The sequence below is a fragment of the Macaca fascicularis genome, chromosome 11 (assembly GCF_037993035.2).
Source record: "Macaca fascicularis isolate 582-1 chromosome 11, T2T-MFA8v1.1".
Lineage (NCBI taxonomy): Eukaryota > Metazoa > Chordata > Mammalia > Primates > Cercopithecidae > Macaca > Macaca fascicularis.
In genome coordinates this window covers 24,101,407-24,115,882 of record NC_088385.1, presented here as the reverse complement: position 1 = coordinate 24,115,882, position 14,476 = coordinate 24,101,407, and the positions used below count along the sequence as shown (strand labels likewise).

The 14,476-nt window shown below is 35.9% G+C and overlaps 1 protein-coding gene across 23 annotated transcripts in view; it reads left to right on the top strand.

Annotated features, from left to right (window-relative positions):
• Positions 1 to 14,476, top strand: part of SLCO1A2 (solute carrier organic anion transporter family member 1A2) — a 155,332-nt gene that overhangs the window by 117,825 nt on the left and 23,031 nt on the right. For 22 of the 23 annotated variants that reach the window (XM_074006357.1, XM_074006356.1, XM_045364834.3 and 19 more), the window contains 5 exons: positions 4,328 to 4,434; positions 6,776 to 6,922; positions 10,102 to 10,200; positions 10,813 to 11,034; positions 13,833 to 13,997. In XM_074006357.1, the coding sequence (XP_073862458.1) occupies positions 4,328 to 4,434; positions 6,776 to 6,922; positions 10,102 to 10,200; positions 10,813 to 11,034; positions 13,833 to 13,997 (740 nt within the window). Of the gene's footprint in view, positions 1 to 4,327; positions 4,435 to 6,775; positions 6,923 to 10,101; positions 10,201 to 10,812; positions 11,035 to 12,732; positions 12,832 to 13,832; positions 13,998 to 14,476 lie in introns of those variants that run through there. The other variant, XM_074006363.1, reaches the window with a different exon arrangement.

Genomic DNA, 14,476 nt, shown 5'->3' with positions numbered 1-14,476 from the left:
GAAAAGTTGACTCAAAGCCTCTTGGATAACCCTGTGGGGTTCAAGATTTTAGTGAAGGAAGTCACAAGACTTTAGTGGAGAAAGTCAATGCAGATGTGGTGGAAAGGGCAAGAGAACTAGAATTTAAAATGGAATCTGAAGATGTGACTTAATTGCTTCAATCTCATAATAAAACTTGAATAAATGAAGATTTTTTGTTTATGACCAACCAAATAATGTGGTTTCCTGTGATGGAATCTACTACTGATCAAGATGCTGCGAACACTGTTGAAATGACAGCTAATGTTTTAGAAGATTACACAAAGTTAGGTGATAAAGCTTGTAAGGATTGGTAGGTAGGGCTTGTGAGAGGATTGACTCCAGTTTTGGAAGAAGTTCTACTGTGGGTAAAATGCTATCAAACAGCATTATGTGTTGCTGGGCGCAGTGGCTCAGGCCTGTAATCCCAGCACTTTGGGAGGCCAAGGCGGGAGGACCACGAGGTCAGGAGATCAGGACATCCTGGCTAACACGGTCAAACCCCATCTCTACTAAAAATACAAAAAAATTAGCCGGGCGTGGTGGCGGGCGCCTGTAGTCCCAGCTACTGGGGAGGCTGAGGCACGAGAATGGTGTGAACCTGGGGTGAACCCAGGAGGCGGAGCTTGTAGTGAGCCGAGATTGCACCACTGCACTCCAGCCTGGGCGACAGAGCGAGACTCCGTCTCAAAAACACACAAACAAACAACAACAACAAAACAGCATTGTGTGCTACAGAAAAAACTTTTGTGAAAGGGTCAATTGACACAGGAAACTTCATCATTGTCTTACTTTAAGAAATTTCCACAGCCCCCAAAACCTGCAATAGCCACTACCCTGATCAGCCAGCAGCCATCAACATGGAGGCTAAAGCCTCTACCAGCAAAATGATTATGACTTTCTGAAGGCTCAGATGATTGTTAGCATCTTTTAGCAATAAAGCATTTTAAATTAATGTGTGTACATTGTGTTTCAGACATAATGCTGTTGCACACTTAATAGGCTACAATATAGTGCAAACATAACTTTTATATGCATTAGAAAATTAAAAAATTCATGTGGTATTCACTTTATTGTGGCAATCTGGAACCAAACGTGCAATGTCTCTGAGGTATGCCCATACATTAGTGTTACACAATATGTATTGAATTCCTACCATAAAATCATTTTTACTATTTACATTTGTATAATTATGTAAATCTTTTTTACCATTGAACCATGCGCTTGTCATTCTTTACTTATATGACTTTTTATTTGCTCTAGATTTAATAATTACTTCATTTTATCATATGGTTAGCTTTCTTTGTATTGTTCACTGATTGATCACCAAATTCTCCACTGGTAGGGCAAATGTCTCCTCAATATTCTTATCTCATATCATAGAGTTTGATTTTTGTCTTGGAGATTCCTCACATATCACTTTCAATTCTCCATCTGCAATCTGAACTTGGAATTCTCTAGACCTGCTGCTTGCTGTTTCTGTGGAATTTTCCCTCACCATTATCCTTGAGACTTTGCTTTTTTGCTGTTTCATACATTGTTATTCATTTTCTGGATGTCCTGTCTCCTGCTTTCCTCTTTCCTCTTCACTTGTTTTTGTGAAGACAATAATCTAATAGCTTTCCAAGGAAGTGTACAAGGGAAGTATAAAATGTAAGACTTTGTACATCTGAAAATATTCCTATTTTACTCCCACATTTGATTGTTACTTTGGCTAGGATAAAATTCTAGATTGGAAATATTTTCCCTAGGGATTTTGAAGACATTTTCCCAATGTTTTCCAGCTCTATCTAACACTTGTAATCAACACTTGACACAGGAAGCCTGTAATCAAGTGTTATTACTCAGAATCCTATGCCATTCTAATCTCTGTGATCAGCTTTCTTTCAGTGGAAACTATTGGAATTTTCTTTTAAGCTCGAAGTCCAAAATTCATGATAATTGTGTTGGTATAAATCTGTCTCCTCCATTGTGTCAGGAGCCTTCAATCTGGGCATTTGGAAAAGTTACTTTTGTTATTTCTTTGATAATATCTCCCCTTTACATTCTCTCATAACATTGTTTTCTTTTTCTAGATCTTCTATTACTTGAATATTGGACATCCTGTATTAACCTTATGTTTTCTCATCTTTTATCCCTAATTTTTTTGTCGTCTTGTCTTGTTAGTTTCTGGGAGATTTAACTTTATTTTCCATGCCTTTGAATGACTTTCTAGCTTATGCTACCACATTTCTAATTTTCAAGGGCTCTTGTTCTTTGAATGTCCCATTTGAAGGAACATCTTATTGTTCTTTCAAGAATGCATTATCTCTTCCCATCTAAATTTTGTTCATTTTTCTTCTTGTTCTCTGGCACCTCCAAGTGTACCGTTTTTTTTTTATTTGTTTGTAGCTGTCTTTACTGTTACAGACTTCTTTCATATATCTGGTGGTCCTTTGTTATCTATTCACACTTAAGTGGGAGGAATAACAACAAGAAGCCAGCTAGAAGTTCTGTATACCTGTGTAGGACTTGGCTAAAGGAGGACTTCTTTGTAGAGTCATTGAGCAGGGACTGGCTGTTTTGCAGATGGCTCAGAATTGGACATAACCTGTTATCCTAGACAGGGATTCTTCAATCTGTTGCTTGGGAGGTAGAAGCTTAGCTACCAGCCAAATGCAAGTGGGAATCTCACTGTTTAATATGTAGATATGTAGTTTTTTAAACTTAATACCCCCAATTTTTTTGTATTGCCTTTCTATGCTCAACGTGCCTCTCCAGACTCTGGAGTCAATGAACATTTTCAGTTGGAATGGCAGGGAATGTCTCTGGAAGTTTAACGTTTCTTAAACACATTTTAAACCAAAGTGTTTGCACTCCTCTGTGTTTTGGACCATACTCACTTTTGCATTTAAGTATCTTGCCTGATTGTTCCTGGGCTTTGCAGCATTGCTTTCTTGCAGGCACTTACAGTTGCACTTCTCATATCTTCTATTTCAGTGACCACTCAGTTACCTGCTTTTCCATTTTCAAAATCATGTTGAACTCTCTTTTATTGTAAAATTCTCTACTTTTTTTTCCTTGTGGAATTATGCCTTTTTCTATTCTGTTTGAAAATCTGTTTACTGTCATTTTGCTGATGCTTTGGGAATGAATAGACTTTGAGTTACTGGATTTTTAGTGGATAAATTAACAAAATATATTTTCTCTTTTAAAGTATTTTTGAAGGGATCAGAGTTTCTAAGCAGAGTCTTTCCTTTTCTTTTATTTCTTAGCCTATCCAAAACAATGTTAAGTAACATTCAGCTACTATTTACATTTCTTTCTACCACCTGCTAAAGGTGTTATTTCCTTGCGGTTGTCATGTCTCATAGGATTAAAGCCTGTGTCTATAGTTCACAGTCAAACTCTTTGGGCATCACTGAACAATTGTTGTAAAGGGAAGGTATTTTGAGACTTCTTATTATATCCTATAGCACAGAAATTAAGACTATCAGTGGCATCCAAGCATAACACTCTAGCTTTTGTGCAACTCAGAAGGGCAAGTTTTCTTCTGGCTACCTTATCTGATAGAAACACAGAAGGCAATCCAGCATTATTTCTAACAGAGACTTCATTGAATATACTTTTTTTTTTTTTTCATTCTTGCAGCACGTAATTTACTTTCCGAGGAAAAGCAGGTGGATCTTGTGGTAATTTGCTTAAATTAAATGGTCATAGTTTATTAATCCATTTGTTCTTATGAGAAGAGAAAAAGTCATTACATTATGTGTCATGGTGATTGAGATTCTCTTAAGGCCTCTCATTATGATGGACAAATATTTTGTTTTTCTTAGAGGTTTATGAAACGCATGGAGGAATTATTGTAGGATTTCTCAGAAACTGGAGGTTTTGCTTCTTCTGAGCAAACTTTAGAGAATGCCAAGTTGAAGACTTGTTTTGTTGTGTTATTCCTTCCAAAGCATTTATCTTCTTAATTATACATTATTAAATCTCACATTTTTTAAAGTTTGTGTTCCTTATCTCATAATAATTATTTCCAGGAAATGATAACCTAAAAATCAAAGAAGGTTTATATTTGATAATCTAAAGGTAGATCATCACAGGCAGATTATTGAAAGCTAAGTATAAAAAGATTGTACATTTATAGAAAGTGGCAAGTTTTTTGATGATATTAACTTGTGATAACTTGGATGCCAACGATGAAAAGACATTTTTGCTAGATTTGAATGTTGTGTTGTATGGGAAGCAGAAGGTAACAATCTGTACATTGCCCACATTGTCCTCGTTACTTCCTTAAAATAAACATATTTTCCCTGTGTTTATGCAGATATGAATATGAATCTACAGTTTCAGTTTCAGGCAACTTGTCCTCAAACAGTTTCTTGTGTATGGAAAATGGAACCCAGATTTTAAGACCAACGCAGGATCCATCAGGTTGTCTACCTCATTGTATTGATTTTTGTTCAGCGAACTTATAACTGAACACTTTCTGCTGAGGGGCCTGAATGAGATATTGCTTGAGTTAGATAATTAAACAAAGATATATTCTCTCTCCAGGAACTTCCAAAGGAGTTACAATGGGTAATAAGAATAGCTAATAATAAAGAATGTTATTTTTCTTATATTTGAATGTATTTATTAAGAGTTCCTTGTTGATTTATTAACATGGTTATTTAACAATCAGTCAGAGGGCCGGGTGCGTTTACTCCCAAAGTAACCCAGCACTTTGGGAGACTGAGATGGATGGATCACCTGAGGTCAGAAGTTCGAGACCAGTCTGGCCAACATGGTGAAACCTCACTCTATTAAAAAATACAAAAATTAGCCGGGCATGGCAGAGGGCACCAGTAATCCCAGCTACTCAGGAGGCTGAGGCAGGAGAATCGCTTGAACCCAGGAGGCGGAGGATGCAGTGATCCAAGATTGCGCCATTGCACTCCAGCCTGGGCAACAGAGTGAGACTTTCCTCCAAAAAAAAAAAAAAAAAAAAAGAGTCAAAGACATCTTTCCAAGGATCACTGTCAAGTTCATTCCACAGAGGAAAATGTCTTAAAAGAACAGATTTATGCTGATGATTTGGTGTATATGATTATGTAAAATAAGAACTACAGACAGAAACAAAGTTCAAGAGATTTGTGTTCTATAACTGATCTTTAATAGCAGGGAAAACAGGCAAGTACACTATAGTTCTGAATTACTCTATTTCCTTTCTATCGACTTAGGAACTTGTCTTTCTGCTCTTTTTTTTTTTTCTCTCTACTGGAGATAGTGCTTTAAAATTCTACACAATAGTAGTACTTCTTTAAGCTACCGATAGCTCTAGGCACCAATGTATTGACTTCTGCCCCTTCTGTCCCTTCTGCTATGAGACTTGTATAATCTTCTGGTTATACTTGGTCTGGAGATGACTCTGATGACTCAACATTTTTATGGGGACATTTTTATTCTGGATGCATGTTCATGGAAGTTGCGGTAGTCCACAAGGGTGGGAATTTCATGACCATCATTGAATCAGGAAACCAAAACAGTTTCAAAAAATCGAAAAATATCTGTCTCAGAAGAAGCCAAAGAACTCCCGTGGGGGAAACAAAGGAAAACAGTGATATTAACAGTGGTCTGTGTTCTCTTCCTGAGCTGGCTATTGCCAAAGACTGACCCAGGTGCTAGTCGGCTTCATTGTGGATATAGCAAAACCTTCCCATTCTGGCACATCTCCAGGAAGGTGGATTGATGCTTTCAATTTTGCCCTAGAATAGGCCTAGAGTTTGCCTGTGATCTGTAGACACAAATCACTTTGCGCATCACACAAAAAATCTGAATATCCAGAAATAGAGACTATTATTTTCTGACTGGAAATAACAGAGACATAGCGCTCACAAGAAATTCCTGGACCCAGCTGTGGTCAGGACCTCACAGTCTCACCTGGCCAATTTACAGGAGGTGAAGAGTGCATTGACCTTCACTTCCCTGAAAACGGGATTCCGCAGAGCTTCCTCCCAGCTTATCAGCTATTTCAGCCTAGAACATAGATGGCAAAGAGATTGACATAATTCTTCAGAGATCTCCCTATCTTTCTCACTTTCTATTCCCTTTGGTCTAGTCTTGGTTACTGTACTAAGTAGCTGTGTCTCCACGGATTGGGGTGGATTTCTGTATTGAAAGTTATTTGGTTGTTACAGTATACAACATGCTCTGTAGAGAACCTATGATGAACACCCAGTTAAATATTTTTAGTTTCTATGAAATAATTAGAGCTGTAGAGAATTCACGCTTTAGCGAACTTTTGTTTAAATCTTATAAATATAGTACCAATTCTAGAGAAAGATACTTTTGTGTTTTTGTCTCCCCAAAGTTGGATAGGAATGGGGAAGCACTTGTAGCAGCTGAATGAGTTCGGGAGTTGCTAAGAAACTGAATCTCTGTAGAGAATTTAAAAACCTTGATTTTTAATGTTTACCAATTTCTGTGGTGTAACACTGCTATGAAACTACCAATGAGGTGTCACTGAGCACCTCGGGAGGTGTGTATATTCATCTCTCCCAACTCAGTAGGAACTGGCTCCAGCATATCACTTACACTTGCCCATACTCAAGTCTGCTGTCAGAAAATGCACTAGGGGTGCCCCAAGAAGTCATTGCTGGAATAGTAATATAAATCATTGACAAGGGGCCATCGTCATATAACTGTGAAATGCCTACAGAAAACATAGAATTAATATTACTGACACTTTATTGTCAATGTGCTAATGTCATGTCTTTTTTTTTTTTTAATGCAGAGTGTACAAAGGAAGTTAAATCATTAATGTGGGTGTACGTCCTGGTAGGCAATATTGTACGTGGAATGGGCGAAACTCCCATCCTGCCTTTGGGTATTTCCTATATAGAAGATTTTGCCAAATCTGAAAATTCTCCTTTATATATTGGTAAGTTTTGAAAATCTACCTTAGCTTCTTTTCAGGGCAATAAGTTCCTTGAGGTTAGAAATGAGTTATACTTTTGTAGTCTTAGTGATTTCCACAATGATGAGTGGAGTGTCTTGGCACAGTTGGCCTTTCATAAAAGTTTATTGAATGGAGATGAGATATGCTAAATGACGATGAGCTACTTTGTTAATAAATCTACTTTCTACTATTGGAAATACCACAAATGTAGTGCTCCTGGAGGTGACCCTTTCATTTGCTTTGCACCACACCATATCCAATGTGTTAAGAGACTTACCAATGTTTTCTCTAAAATGTTCCATGCATTCAAAACCTTTCTCACTATTTTCACTACCTCTGTTTTTGTTGAGGTTCTCATTACTTTGTCTGTAGGTTCTTTTTATTAATTATTTTCTCTTCAGTATTTTCTTTTCTCAGTTTTTAAGAAACATTCCTGCAATATATTTTTTCTCAAGCATTATTTTAATCATGTCTTCTCTACTATATTTATGACACATATAAGCTCCTCATTTATTAAATCTGATCTCTCCACTTATTACTCATGGCTCTGCATGACATTCACTTACTTAGTTTTCTATATAGTTTCTCTTCATCATGATCTCTCCATATAGTCAGGCTTCTTGATATTTTTCACAAATACGTCTTCATCTTTTTGTTTATGTTTCTTGAAATTATCATTTTAAAATCCATGTAGGTCACCTGGCACAATAGCCAACTTAAGACCCACTTTCTTGTGCTGCCTTCCAATCTCTGAAATATTCTTAATTTATTATGCATGACTTGCTTATATGTTTTGTTATTCTATCAATAGTTGGTCATAAACTCATAACGTTTAGTATAGGGACATTTTGCCATTAATGTATGTAGGCATATCTTTTAAAAACTAGAAAAGTCAAAGAGGGTGAGAGAAGATGGAAATAATTTATACATAATCAAGATGGATTAAAATATTGAGGAATCATTAACCCAAGTGACTTTTGACACATTTTGGCAGCAACTCACTAATTTTGCAATAATCTTTTCCAGTGATTTTCTATTCAGTCCTTTTAACTTCCTTCACACACTTATATTAAAAGAATGCAAATACTCTCCTACAATAAATTAACAAACAACTTGCTATGATGTCTATATCTTTATTCAACAAATACTAGGGTGTATTATACATAAACATAGCTGTGATGATCTCTAATACATATTAAAATGAGGATGATATGGTCCATATAAGGTTAGTAAATAACTACATAATTATTAGTACTATATATATAGTGTGTGTATATATATGTATATACATATATAGTGTGTGTTCATGTGTGTATCCATAACCAAATAACTATAAATCAAATAGCTCTACACCAAGAAAACAGTTCCATGTATGGCTTTGGAGTTTAGAAGAGAACACAAAAGCTAGGTTAAAAGTTGGAGAATCGACCGGGTGTGGTGGCTCATGCCTGTAATCCCAGCACTTTGGGAGGCCGAGAAGGACAAATCACCTGAGGTCAGGAGTTCAAGACCCACCTGATCAATATGATGAAACCCCGTCTCTACTAAAAATACAAAAATTAGCCGAGTGTGGTTGCATGTGCCTATAATCCCAGCTACTCAGGAGGCTAAGGCGGGCAGATCATCTGAAGTCAGGAGTTTGAGACCAGCCTGCCAATATGATAAAACCCCATCTCTACTAAAAATACAAAAATTAGCCAGGTGTGGTGGGTGCCTGTAATCCCAGCTACTCGGGAAACTGAGACAGGAGAATCACTTGAACCCGGGAGGTGGAGGTTGCAGTGAGCTGAGAGCGTGCCACTGCACTCCAGCCTGAGCAACAAGAGCGAAACTCCGTCTCAAAAAAAAAAAAAATGTTCAAGAATTATCTATAGAGAGGTAATAAATGAAATCAAGAGGGAGAAATGAGGTTGCTGTGGAAGACCGTATATATACTGAGAGATATTAGGATAAAATACTGGGAAAGGTTTCTACTTAGTAAATAGAATAGGAGAAAGGAAAATCAAAGAAGGAATAGTCATAAGAACACAATGAAACAATACGTGTCTAGTTTAATGAAAGTCTTAGGAAGAAATGTGAAAATAATCTAGAAATTATTGGCCAACAATGTCAAATAACCTAGAAAGCTAGGAAGATGAAGACCAAAAGAGGGCACTAAATTAGTGACAAAGAGATCACTGGGGCTACCTGAGAGTATTTGGGGGAGAACGTAAAAGGATTTGAGTAAAGTGAGTGAGAGGTGAGGAAGTAGAGGCAGAGAGTATAGTGAAAGGAGAAAAAGCAGGGTGGATTTGAGATTTTGTAGAATCATTGGCTATGGGGAAATTGAACACGCACAAGAGAGGGAGTGTTTGGTAGAGCAAAACCTTAGAGAAGATAGAAGGGGTTGGAACCAAGAAGTTAGGTGTGTATAGGGTGGGTTCTCTATAGAACCGTGGAGAAGGCAGAGATAATAGGCAAAGCCAAATTTTGAAGTGAACAGGAAGAAAGTTGAAGAAGCTCGTGTCTGGATTTTCAGGGATCAGGGAAGGTTCAGCATAGGTTCTGAATTGTAGACAAGTGATGAGACAGCTGATGATGGTATTTTAATAGATAAGAATTCAAATGAAGACGGATAGGACTGATGGAATAAAAATGTGGAAGAAAAGGAAGGAGAACATGATAAAATCAAAGAGTTGTGTATCATATAATAATAATGAGGACATAGCCAGAAGGAAGTTTCAAGTAGTAGATCTGAGACTGAAACTTTTTTGAGGAATGTGCCATGAGAGATCCATTATAAGATGGTATTGCTTCAGAATTCCTCCCAAAACATGCCTGGGGGATGAATTAACAGGACCTTGGTTATATCATGACCTAGTCGATGGCATGATCCCAGCTGGGACTGCCTGTGTTGCTACAGCAAATCTCTACTTGTGACCCAACATGAAAGAGAATTTGGAGGCCAGGGAAAGTGGCTTTAAATTAGGAGGCTTCTTTTTCAACATTTGCAGAAACAACTGTCACTTATATGTACATCAAGCTTAACTTTCATATAAATTGTACATCTAGTCAAAAGTATCCAAGGCAAAAACATTCAATCTTCAGGCTTTTCATGGACCTAGAACTCTTTATGTGGGCATATAACTGTACTATAACCTTATACTTTTATTTATTTTTAGGGCTTATAGAAACAGGAGCTATTATTGGTCCTTTGATTGGACTTTTGTTGGCATCATTCTGTGCAAATGTTTATGTTGACACTGGATCTGTGAACACAGGTAATTCAATAAAATCTATTTGTACAGTGTCTAGAGTATACAAAGCATCTCAGGTATATTATCACATGTAATCATGGCCTTACTTGACCTTCAATTTGTTAAATGATCTCCACTTTAAAAGTGAGAAACTCTAGTGGAGGAATTTAAATAACTTTTCAAATATTCCAAACCAGAAAACAGTAGAGCAAAATAAAATGCTAATCTGACACAGAATCACATGCTCTTTCTACTGCACTTCAACTGTATTTCTTGGTTTTACAAAATTTAGGCATGTAGGTTTGAATTTATTTCAATTAAGCAATCATTTATTGATGATGAGATAGAACTTGTAGCTGTTTAATTAATACCTGCTTTTAAATCCCTTACATGATAGACAGATAACCAGCCTAATTTATTACTAGACAATATTATAACACCACATATTATTAGAAAAATTTTATCAGTGTCTGAATTGTAAGCCAATTTTATACTTGGTTAGGACCTGATAATTCTAATTTTAAGAATTTTCTATACAGAAAATACTGACTTAAGTATTAATACATACAGAAAATGTATTAATCTATACAGAAAATACTGACTTAAGCTAATAAAAGTGTGTATATTTTTTTACAGATGATCTGACCATAACTCCCACTGACACTCGTTGGGTTGGTGCATGGTGGTTTGGCTTTCTGATTTGTGCAGGAGTTAATGTGCTCACTGCCATTCCTTTTTTCTTTTTGCCCAAAACACTTCCAAAGGAAGGACTGGAGAATAATGCTGACATCATTAAAAATGAAAATGAAGACAAACAAAGAGAAGAGGACAAGAAAGAAAAATATGGAATCACTAAAGGCAAATATACATATTTTAAATACTATGAAATTGACCTTTTATTTCATGTAGATATGTCTGTATTTTACTCTAACACTATGATATGCTATCCTGTGTTGAGACAATTTGTCATCAACTGTCACCAGTCAGTAATACCTAACTAGTCCTTTTCTTCCTATGGTGCTACTTGAAAAGAAATAATATAATTTGGAAGCTGAATTATTTCAGATTAGCATTCATGTAAACTTTTATGTCAGTCTTGGCACTCTCTCTCTCTCAGATATCTATATCTATATCTATATCTATATCTATCTATATCTGTGTTCTCTGTAAAATGGGTTTTTTGAGCAAATGAGACTATATGTATATACTCTCATATATATAGATATATATATAGTCTCATTTGCTCAAAAAACCCATTTTTCAGAGAACATAGGTTGAATTGAAACAAAATGAACAAGCAAATTTAAACTAAGAACAAAAGTAGGAAAGTGTATACTCTAATCTTAATAGGTAGTATAGTTTTGTAACCAATGTGTTAGTTTAATTATGAGCTTCCTGGAAGTTAAAGCAGAAAGGAAAAAAAAATAAAAAACATGATCAGTGACCCACCTCTCTATACTTGGTAGAGGGAAGAATAATTATAAATAATTTATAAAAAGAAATATAAATAATTTATACAAAGAAATTATAAAAAAAGAAAAGAATTATTTATAAAAATTTATAAAAAGAAGCAGTTCTCCAAGGAAGAAATTGTAGAAAAAAATAAAAAATGATCATATGATGTATGATACAGGTAATATTGAGCCACATAGCGGTTTTCCAGCAAATGAAAGGGTAAATTTCATGTAACATTTTTTTTTTGGTACAGAACCTCAATAAAAGCTCAAAGCATAATTTACAGAAGGGTTTTCTGTGGGAAACTAAACTAAAAAAGCCTCAGTATTTAGTACTCAAGAGCACTGATGCTCAAACTTGGCTGCACATTGGAATCACCTAGGAAATTTTAAAACTGATTGATGCCTGGAAGTTCCGTAGTATTCCCAAAAGGTCTGATTTAGTTAGTGTGGATGTGTGGCCTGGGTATTGGAACTTAAAAATGTTTATTTGATGGATGGGGAGGGGCTCAGTTTTCTGTCAAATGGGGATAAATTATTGTGGTGGGAAGGTAAAAGACATTCTAGCACACATTATTATTAATACTGATACTAGTGTTAGTACTTTTATTGTTGCCGTTGCTGTTTCTATCATCACCCATAAGTTACAATGTCAATTTGCAAGGAAATTTTTTTAACAATTATAAATTCTCTTAAATCACAATTGAGCATAATTTAATACATCTTGGGTCATTAGGAGCCAACTCAGAATCTTGCAAATTCTCAGAATCATTCTGATGATATTAAAAACTCTTCTTAAAGGATTGTTATGGACTGATAGACCTCTTGTGGTCTGCAAGATCAGTTCCATTTTCAAAATCAGGAAAGAGCTTAGCTTGTTGCAAGACATAGAAAACAAACTTGTGCTTCTGAAACTCATCTATTAGGACAGGGATGTCAACAAACATGGGTGACTTAAAAACCTTCAGAGTCGGACGGTAACTCTCTCTCCTGTCAGGTACCCTATTCATAAATATAAATTTTATAATTATAACTCATTTGTTTGCATTAATCTGTGTGTCTTCCTCTTCTAAATTATTTATTTATTGAAATTTTGTTCCAGAATGAATTGTGAGCAGTTTATTAAGCAAACCAGGATTGTGCAAAATAAGAAAGTCAAGACAGAGAACATGTGGACAGGAAAAGTGAAAGGAAATTAAAAGTGAGAACTTGATCCTGAATGGCAGCAGTGTGACCAAGAACATTTACTAGAGGCAGGCCACACATTACTAGAGGCAGGTCACACATTACTAGAGGCAGGTCACACATTACTAGAGGCAGGCCACACATTACTAGAGGCAGGCCACACATTACTAGAGGCAGGCCACACATTACTAGAGGCAGGCCACACATTACTAGAGGCAGGCCACACATTACTAGAGGCAGGCCACACATTACTAGAGGCAGGTCACACATTACTAGAGGCAGGCCACACATTTGGCTCTGTGCTTTTTCTAACAGGAATAATTTTTGATTAAATCATTTACATAGTCCTTAGAATGTACCAAATGAATCAGCATCGCTGAGGGTGGGACCTGGATGTTGGTATTTTAAAAAATATCTCCAGGTAGATCTTGTTGAGAATCATTGGCAGAACCACTGAAACTGTTGTTCTGAGGAAGCAAAAAAAAAAAAAAAAAACATTCTGGATACTTGAGAACATTCATATCTCATTAATTCCCACATATATCTTTATTTCAAATGTTCAAGGAGTGATAAAATAAATATTTATGTGAAATCTTCTTTATCAACTTGATTTTTCTGCAGACATTACAGAACAGAACAAGCATCTTTCATTCTAATGAGCTGTAGAAAATATATTAATAGAAGAACAAAAGATTAGAAATAAAATGCTGTGGACGTAGACAATATTTTGGTCACTTTGTTGTTTTGCTTATTGATCTTTAAGACTCAATAGTGACTTATTGAGGGCAAATCTATTGTGTTCTGATCCCTACCCAGTCAGCTACATGACTAACTTCCGGAAGCCACCATACATTTCTATGACTTCAGCTTTTAAGAGGAAAAAGGAATTAACAAACACATACACATTACAAAATAGTAAAAAGCATAATTTGTTGAGGAGGTGGCTGTTTCAGGAAAAGCCAGTCATAAAATGCAAAGCCAAGTTCATTTGATACAGTTGTCATTCTTTCATTTCAGATTTTCTACCATTCATGAAAAGTCTTTCCTGCAATCCAATTTATATGCTTTTCATACTTATAAGTGTGATACAGTTCAATGCATTCGTTAACATGATCTCCTTCATGCCTAAATACATAGAACAGCAATATGGAAAATCATCTTCAGATGCAATCTTTCTAATAGGTATGTTTGTTTTTCTCTGCATTACTAGCACACTTTTTTCCCCCATGAAATGGTGAACAGTGTGATGGCAGGTGTAGCAAACTCCTAAGTTGAAGTCTTTTAGCATATTTTTTGTCTCTGGTGGATTTCTTCCTTCTATTCTCAAAAAAAAAAAAAAAAAAAAAAAGAAAGAAAAGAAAAAATCAAGAAAGGGTAGGGAAGGGAAGAGGTCAGAAATATCTTGATTTTCTCTCCGAAGTCAGAATGTGAATTCATAATATTAATGCAAATCTTTGGCAGTGCAAAAATTACGTATTTTCAGATAGGATTCTGCATTTTACTACCAAATTTTACTCTCTTGGTTCCAGTTCAAGGATTCTGTGGTCCTCCTAATTTAATTTTTCGGTCCCCCTAGTGGTTTTAGGTGTCTGCAGCCACACACATTCGGCCTTTCCTGCAACCACACTAACCTCAGTGGTTTTAGCCTAACTTGGGTTTTT